The sequence below is a fragment of the Mobula birostris genome, unplaced genomic scaffold (genome assembly GCF_030028105.1).
Source record: "Mobula birostris isolate sMobBir1 unplaced genomic scaffold, sMobBir1.hap1 scaffold_385, whole genome shotgun sequence".
NCBI classification, from domain to species: Eukaryota; Metazoa; Chordata; class Chondrichthyes; order Myliobatiformes; family Myliobatidae; genus Mobula; species Mobula birostris.
In genome coordinates, this window is record NW_027276932.1 from 347,059 (window position 1) to 357,463 (window position 10,405).

Below are 10,405 nucleotides of genomic sequence, written 5' to 3' on the forward strand. Positions count from 1 at the left end.
TATACAGTCAAACAAAGACTGAATATATCGGTGATACACTCACTCACAGACTGAATATATCAGTGATACAGCCGCACACAGACTGAATATATCGGTAACACAGTCATCAGAGGCTGAGTATATCAGTAATACAGTCACACACAGACTAAATGTATCAATGATACAGTCACTCACAGGCTGAATATATATAGTGATACAGTCACACACAGGCTGAATATATGGTTTATACCGTCAAACACAGACTGAATATATCAGTGATACAGTCACTCACAGACTGAATATATCAGTGATACAGTCACAGGCAAGCTGAATATATCTGAGATACAGTCACACACAGGCTGAATATATCAGTGATAGTCAGACACAGGCTGAATCTTTCAGTGATACAGTCCACACACACAGACTGAATATATCAGTGATACAGTCACACAAAGACTGAATATATCACTAATACGTTCACTAGACACGCTGAATATATCTGTGATATTGTCACACATAAAATCTGAATATAATCACTAATACGGTCACAGACACGCTGAATATATTGGTGATACAGTCAGACACTGGCTGATCTTTCAGTGATAAAGTCACACACAGACTGAATATATTGATGATACTGTCACCACACCGCTTGAATATATCGGTGATACAATCACACACAGTCTGAAGTATATCAGTGATGCAGTCACACAGAGACTAAATATATCTGTGATACTGTCACACATAGTCTGAATATATCACTAATACGGTCACAGACACGCTGAATATATCAGTGATACAGTCACACACAGACTGAATATATATATGTGATACTGTCATCACTGACTGAATATATATACTGATACTGTCACTCACAAGACTGAATATATCAGTGATACAGTCACACACAGGCTGAATATATTGGTGATACTGTCACACACAGGCTGAATATATCGGTGATACAGTCACACACAGACTGAATATATCGGTGATACAGTCACGCACAGGCTGACTATATCGGTGATACAGTCACATGCAGGCAGAATATATTGGTGATATAACCAGACACAAACTGAATTATAATCAGTATACAGTCTCACACACACATCTGAACATGACAGTGACGTAGTCCATGTACAGACTGAATGTAACTGTGATACTGTCATACCAAGGCAGAGTGTATCAGTGGTACTGTCACGCACACACTGAAAACATCAGTGATACTGTCACACATATGCTGAATATATCAGTGGTACAGTCACACACAAACTGCATATATTCGTGATATAGTCATGCAGATTGTAGTAATAGAGGCAGCACAGACTGAATATCTCATTGATACAGTCACACTCAGGAAGAATACATCTGTGATACAGTCACACATGGGCTGAAAATATCTGTGGTACTGTTGCCCTCGGAAGGAATACATCGGTGATATTGCCTCACACAGGCTAAATATATCAGTGATATTTCTACACAGGGGCTGAATATATCGGAGCCAGATTGAATATATCAGAGATACAGTTGCTCATAGAATATATTTGTAATCCAGTCACACGCAAAAGAATATGTCAGTGATACAGTCGCACTCAGACTGAACACATCAGTGAATACCATCACACACACAGGCCGAATATATCAATGATACAGTGTCACACAGACTGAAAAAATGACCATACAGTTGCACACAGACGGATTATATCAGTGATACAGTCACACACAGACTGAATATATCGGTGATACTGTCATACCCAGACTGAGTATATCGGTGATACAGTCCACACACAGGCTGAATATATCAGTGATACAGTCACACACAGACTGAATAGATGAGTGATACTGTCATCACTGACTGAATATATATAGTGATACAGTCACACACAGGCTGAATATATCAGTTATACAGTCAAACACAGACTGAATATATTGGTGATACACTCACTCACAGACTGAATATATCAGTGATACAGCCACACGCAGACTGAATATATCGGTAACATGGTCATCAGAGGCTGAATATATCAGTGATACAGTCACTCACGGACCTGAATATATCAGTGATACAGTCACACACAGGCTCAATGTATCAGTGATACTGTCACACACAGGACTGAATATATCAGTGATACAGTGACACACAGGCTGAATATATCAGTGATACCATCACACGCAGACTGAATATATCAGTAACACAGTCACACACAGGCTGAATATATCAGTGATACAGTCATACATAGACTAAATATATCAGTCATGCAATCACTCACAGGCTGAATATACCAGTGACACAGTCACACACAAGCTGCATACATTGGCGCTACAGTCACAGAGAGACTGAATATATCGGTGATACAGTCACACACAGAGGCTGACTATATCATTGATGCAGTCACACACAGACTGAATGTACCTGTTCTACAGTCACTCACAGGCTGAATATACCAGTGACACAGTCACACACAAGCTGAATACATCGGTGATATAGTCACAGAGAGACTGAATATATCGGTGATACAGTCACAGACAGACACAATATATCAGTGATGCAGTCACACACAGGCTGATATAGCAGTGATACAGTCACACGCACTGAATATATCACTGATACAGTCACAAACAGGCTGAATATATCTGTGATACAGTCACACGCAGGCAAAATATATCCATGATATGGTTGCACACAGAGGCTGAATATATCAGTGATACAGAAACACGCAGGCTGAATATATTGGCGATACATTCAGGCACTAACTGAAATATATCAGGGCTACTGTCACAGACTGGCTTATTATATCTGTGATACAGTCACACACAGGCTGAATATATCATTGATACAGTCACACACAGCTGAATATGTCAATGATACAGTCACCCATCAGTCTGAATATATCTGTGGTGCAGTCACACACAGAGGCTGAATATATCAGTGATACAGTCACAAGCATGCTGAATATATCAGTGATACAGTCATACACAGACTGAATATATCGGTAATACAGTCATACACAGACTGAATATATCGGTGACACAGTCACACACAGGCTGAATATATCAGTGATACAGTTACACACAGAATGAATATATCGGTGATACAGTCAATCACAGGCTGAATATACCAGTGATCATGTCACACACAGGCTGAATGTATCGGTGATACAGTCACACACAGAATGAATATATCGGTAATACAGTCAGACAAAACAGAAGCTGAATATATCAGGAGATACAGACACACGCAGGCTAAATATATATGTGATACAGTCACACACAGACTGAATATATCGGCAATACCGTCACACACAGACTGAATATATCAGTGATACTGATGCACACAGGCTGAATAAATTAGTGATCCGGTCACACACAGGCTGAATATACCGGTGATACAGTCACTCACAGGCTGAATATACCAGTGATCATGTCACACACAGGCTGAATATATCGGTGATATAGTCACACACAGAATGAATATATCGGTGATACAGTCACACACGGAGGCTGAATATATCAGAGTTACAGACACACGTAGGCTAAATATATATGTGATACAGTCACACACAGACTGAATATATCAGTACTACCATCACACACAGACTGAACATATCAGTGATACTGATGCTCACAGGCTGGATAAATTAGTGATACAGTCACACACAGGCTGAATATACCAGTGATACAGTCACTCACAGGGTGAATATACCAGTGATACAGTCAGACACAGGCTGACTATAACGGTGATACGCACTCACATTCTCAATACATCTTTGGTTCATTCACACACAGAGGCTGAATATATCAGTGATACACTCACTTGCAGGCTGAATATATTGATGATACAGTCCCACACAGACTGAATATATCGGTGATACTGTCATACCCAGACTGAGTATATCGGTGATACAGTCACACACAGGCTGAATATATCAGTGATACAGTCACACACAGGCTGAATAGATGAGTGATACTGTCATCACTGACTGAATATATATAGTGATACAGTCACACACAGGCTGAATATATCAGTTATACAGTCAAACACAGACTGAATATATGGTGATTACACTCACTCACAGACTGAATATATCAGTGATACAGCCACACGCAGACTGAATATATCGGTAACACGGTCATCAGAGCTGAATATATCAGTGATACAGTCACTCACGGACTGAATATATCAGTGATACAGTCACACACAGGCTCAATGTATCAGTGATACTGTCACACACAGACTGATATATCAGTGATACAGTGACACACAGGCTGAATATATCAGTGATACCGTCACACGCAGACTGAATATATCAGTAACACAGTCACACACAGGCTGAATATATCAGTGATACAGTCACACATAGACTAAATATATCAGTCATGCAATCACTCACAGGCTGAATATACCAGTGACACAGTCACACACAAGCTGCATACATTGGCGCTACAGTCACAGAGAGACCTGAATATATCGGTGATACAGTCACACACAGAGGCTGACTATATCATTGATGCAGTCACACACAGACTGAATGTACCTGTTCTACAGTCACCACACATGCTGAATATATCAGTGATACAGTCACTCACAGGCTGAATATACCAGTGACACAGTCACACACAAGCTGAATACATCGGTGATATAGTCACAGAGAGACTGAATATATCGGTGTTACAGTCACACACAGACTGAATATACCAATGATACCGTCACACTCATCCTGAATATATCAGTGATGCAGTCATACACAGACTGAATATCTCTGTGATACAGTCGCACACATAGGCTGAAAATAAAAGTGATACAGTCACACGCAGACTGAATATATCGCTGATACAGTCATACACAGACTGAATATATCGTGATACAATCACATGCATAGGATGAATATATCACTGACACAGTCAGACACAGTCTAAATATATCAGTGATACAGTCACACACAGCTGAATATGTCACTGACACAGTCACAAGCACGCTGAATATATCGGTGATACAGTCACACACAGGCTGATTATATCGGTGATACCGTCAGACACAGGCTGAATTTTTCAGTGATACAGCCACACACAGACTGAATATATCAGTGAAACAGTCACTCGAAAGCTGAATATACCAGTGATATGGTCACAGTCAGTCTGAATATATTGGTGATGCAGTTACACACAGTCTGAATATATCTGTGATACAGTCGCACACACAGGCTGAATATAACAATGATGCAGTCACACGCAGGCTGAATATATAGGTGATACAGTAACACACTGACTGAAGATATCGGTGATACAGTCACAGACAGACACAAATAATCAGTGATGTAGTCACACGCACAGGCTTGAATATATCAGTGATACATTCACACACACTGAATATATTGCTGATACCGTCACACACAGCCTGAATATATCACTGAAACAGACACACGCAGGCTAAATATATATGTGATACAGTCACACACAGACTGAATATATCAGTGATACTGATGCACACAGGCTGAATATATCAGTGATACAGTCACTCACAGGCTGAATATACCGGTGATACAGTCACTCACAGGCCTGAATATACCAGTGATACAGACAGACACAGGCTGAATATAATGGTGATACGCACTCACATTCCTCAATACATCTTTGGTGCACTCACACACAGAGGCTGAATATATCAGTGATACACTCACATGCAGGCTGAATATATCGATGATACAGTCACACACAGACTGAATATATCGGTGATACTGTCATTCCCAGACTGAGTATATCAGTGATACAGTCACACACAGGCTGAAACTTTCAGTCATACAGTCACACACAGACTGAATAGATGAGTGATACTGTCATCACTGACTGAATATATATAGTGATGCAGTCACACACAGGCTGAATATATCGGTTATACAGTCAAACAAAGACTGAATATATCGGTGATACACTCACTCACAGACTGAATATATCAGTGATACAGCCGCACACAGACTGAATATATCGGTAACACAGTCATCAGAGGCTGAGTATATCAGTAATACAGTCACACACAGACTAAATGTATCAATGATACAGTCACTCACAGGCTGAATATATATAGTGATACAGTCACACACAGGCTGAATATATGGGTTATACCGTCAAACACAGACTGAATATATCAGTGATACAGTCACTCACAGACTGAATATATCAGTGATACAGTCACAGGCAAGCTGAATATATCTGAGATACAGTCACACACAGGCTGAATATATCAGTGATAGTCAGACACAGGCTGAATCTTTCAGTGATACAGTCACACACACAGACTGAATATATCAGTGATACAGTCACACAAAGACTGAATATATCACTAATACGTTCACAGACACGCTGAATATATCTGTGATATTGTCACACATAGTCTGAATATATCACTAATACGGTCACAGACACGCTGAATATATTGGTGATACAGTCAGACACTGGCTGAATCTTTCAGTGATAAAGTCACACACAGACTGAATATATTGATGATACTGTCACACACCGCTTGAATATATCGGTGATACAATCACACACAGTCTGAATATATCAGTGATGCAGTCACACAGAGACTAAATATATCTGTGATACTGTCACACATAGTCTGAATATATCACTAATACGGTCACAGACACGCTGAATATATCAGTGATACAGTCACACACAGACTGAATATATATATGTGATACTGTCATCACTGACTGAATATATATACTGATACTGTCACTCACAGACTGAATATATCAGTGATACAGTCACACACAGGCTGAATATATTGGTGATACTGTCACACACAGGCTGAATATATCGGTGATACAGTCACACACAGACTGAATATATCGGTGATACAGTCACGCACAGGCTGACTATATCGGTGATACAGTCACATGCAGGCAGAATATATTGGTGATATAACCAGACACAAACTGAATTATATCAGTATACAGTCTCACACACACACTGAACATGACAGTGACGTAGTCATGTACAGACTGAATGTAACTGTGATACTGTCATACCAAGGCAGAGTGTATCAGTGGTACTGTCACGCACACACTGAAAACATCAGTGATACTGTCACACATATGCTGAATATATCAGTGGTACAGTCACACACAAACTGCATATATTCGTGATATAGTCATGCAGATTGTAGTAATAGAGGCACGCACAGACTGAATATCTCATTGATACAGTCACACTCAGGAAGAATACATCTGTGATACAGTCACACATGGGCTGAAAATATCTGTGGTACTGTTGCCCTCGGAAGGAATACATCGGTGATATTGCCTCACACAGGCTAAATATATCAGTGATATTTTTACACAGAGGCTGAATATATCGGAGCCAGATTGAATATATCAGAGATACAGTTGCTCATAGAATATATTTGTAATACAGTCACACGCAAAAGAATATGTCAGTGATACAGTCGCACTCAGACTGAACACATCAGTGAATACATCACACACACAGGCCGAATATATCAATGATACAGTGTCACACAGACTGAAAAAATGACCATACAGTTGTACACAGACGGATTATATCAGTGATACAGTCATACACAGACTGAATATATCAATAATACAGTCACACACAGACTGAAAATATCAGTTTTAATCTCACTCATAGACTGAATATATCTCTCAGATAGTCACACACATGCTTCCATATACTGGTGATACAACCATACACAGGCAAGCATGCTGAACACCTCAGTGATATCGTCATGCACAAGCTGAATATATCAATGATACAGTCACCCACAGAGGCTGAAGACATTGGTGATATTGACCAACACAGTTATAGAGTTAATAAGGGACTGACTATATCAGGGGTATACTCACACACACACACTCAATATATCAGTGATAAAGTCAGACACGAACTGAATATATTGGTGATGCAGACACACACAGGCTGAATATATCGGTGATATAGTCACACACACAGGCTGAATATATCAGTGACATTGCCACACATAGGCTGAATATATCAGTATACAGTCACACACACACTGAATATATTGGTGACATTGTCACATTGATGATATCGTTACACACAGGCTGTGTATTTCAGTGATACATTCACACAGAGACTGACCGGCTCAGACATCATTCTGATACATTAATACAGACTGAATATGTCAAAATGTGTAGGTCATACTGACAAACCATCACAGTCATACAGTACATTCTGTATCAATACAGTTACACACAGAGCGAATATATCAGGCAGAGAATGATATCGCTACTGAGACAATATATCAAATGGATATGGTCCCTCCGACAGTGAATGTAACAGTCTGTACAGTTGGAGTGAATATGTAAAATGAGTGCAGACTGTAAATACCGTATTGATACATTCACACAAGAACTGGATATAATGGATGGACTGTTGCTCAGAGACAAAATATCTCAGAGGGAGATGGAATGCATTACATTAATACAATCACAGAGACACTAAATGCTTCAGACTGAGAATATGCACTGAGACACAATATATCAGACTGATTCACTCCCGGTCTGTAGACCATACAATACAGGCAGTAGTTCCCGCAATTCACTCCACTCTCTTTCTCTCTCTCCCTCTCTGCTTCTGTCTGTCTGTCTCTCTCTGTCTCTCTCTTTCTCTCTGCCTCTCTCTCTCTCTCTCTCTCTCTCTCTCTCTTCTCACACCAGGGAGAGGGCTCCAGCTGTAAACACTATGATGGTGAACAGTTGCATGCTGAGTGCCCATTGTCATGTGGAAAGGAAGAGGCCGCTCTCTGCCTCATGGTCCTGCCTGCCCACCAGAGGTCCCCTCGGTCCATGCCCTGGCCAGAATGCCAGGCCATTCTGCTCATCATACTGCTAGATCTGAAGCCCAGGGACAGACAGGTGTCAGCTCCCCTGCCTGCACCGCAGAACGAGCTGGGCTACCAGGTGTGATTGCGACGCTTTTTGGGGGTTTAATGGCCTGTGTTCAGGGATTGCACCGAGGGCACAGCTCCCACTCCCAGGAGTGATATTGCGGGGCAATCTACTCCAACCACATCCAACCCACAACAGCCGTGGTTAGAGACATAGTCATGGAATGCTACCGCACAGAAACAGGCCACTCGGCCCTTCTAGGCTGTGCTGCTCTCTTCTGCCTAGCAGCATAAAAGCAAGTGTTCTTGCCAAAGTCAAATATAAAATGTTAAGAACCATAAGACATAGTGGCAGAATTAGGCCATTCAGCCCATCGAGTCCACTCCAACATTCCATCATGGTTGACTTATTATCCCTCTCAACTCCATTCTCCTGCCTTCTCCCTGTAACCTTTGACACCCTGACTGATCAGGAACCTGTCAATCCCTGCTTTAAATATACTATTTGTTAAACAGCAAAAGGTGAGTTTATTTCATGGACTTTCAATGGAATTTACCAAGATCTGAACGACTCCTCAAAGAATCAATTTTAAATGAAGGACAGAATTAGCGAGATGGGAAATCTCTTCCCTGTTTCTCCCCTGTTGCCAGCGTCAGCCCTCACTGCAGGTGACAGTGAAGGGGCTTTCACCAGGTAACCTGCTCCCCAGGTTGTGGTAGCGAGGCAGAAGGGTTAACTTAAAGCCGGACTTACCACAGAGAAGTTGTGTGAGGAACAGGGGGATCCGCTGAAGTTACAGTTCTTCAACATCTCCTCGATCTGGTGGCCGGTGCGGTTGAAAATATCCATCATGTTGGGCTTGGGGTATCCCTGGACCACTGCCCGGTGGGCATCTTTGCTCTTGGGGGGCAGCCCCGTCATGTTGGCCAGGTGGTAGATGTCGGCGTCAGTCAGGGCATTGTGGCGAAAACGATTCATGTTGCAGATGGTGATGGCGGGGAAGGTGATCTCCTGATTCGATTCCTCGTCCAGCGCCGTGACGTGGTGGTAATGGAGGTAGGAGACGGTGCAATTCACCACTTGGTAGAGGAAGAAGAGAAGGGAGGACAGGAAGGCGAGAGCCCAGAGAGTCTGCTTTAGTCCACAACCTCCTGCCACAAAGACGTGGTTTATGCCATGTAGTGAGCAGGTATCGGCAAAGGTGATCAGGTCCGTGGCTGTCGAGTGGCAGGCATCACCGATCAGACTCTTCTTGTCACATTCCACTGCCCCTTTCTGCTTCTCTGCATCCTCCGAAAACGCGATTTTGCAAACAATTTCAATCGGCATCTGGGAGAGAGGTGGGAGCCCCGTCTACCAGGTGGCAAAAGCTTCCAGCAACGGACTGGCTGGCTGACAGAACTTACCGGGGGAGAGAGAGAGAGACAGAGGGAGAGACAGAGAGAGAGAGAGAGAGAGAGAGAGAGAGACAGAGAAAGAGAGAGAGAGAGACAGAGACAGAGAGACAGAGAGAGAGAGAGAGAGAGAGAGAGAGAGAGACAGAGAGACAGAGAGAGAGAGAG

At 41.9% G+C, this 10,405-nt stretch overlaps 1 protein-coding gene across 1 annotated transcript in view; it reads right to left on the reverse strand.

Moving 5' to 3' along the window:
- Nucleotides 1–10,172, reverse strand: part of LOC140193108 (acid-sensing ion channel 4-A-like) — a 308,432-nt gene extending 298,260 nt beyond the window's left edge. The window contains exon 1 of the mRNA XM_072250511.1: nt 9,597–10,172. Coding sequence (XP_072106612.1) covers nt 9,597–10,172 — 576 coding nt within the window. The remainder of the gene's footprint in view (nt 1–9,596) is intronic.
- Between the last annotated feature and the right edge of the window lie 233 nt (nt 10,173–10,405).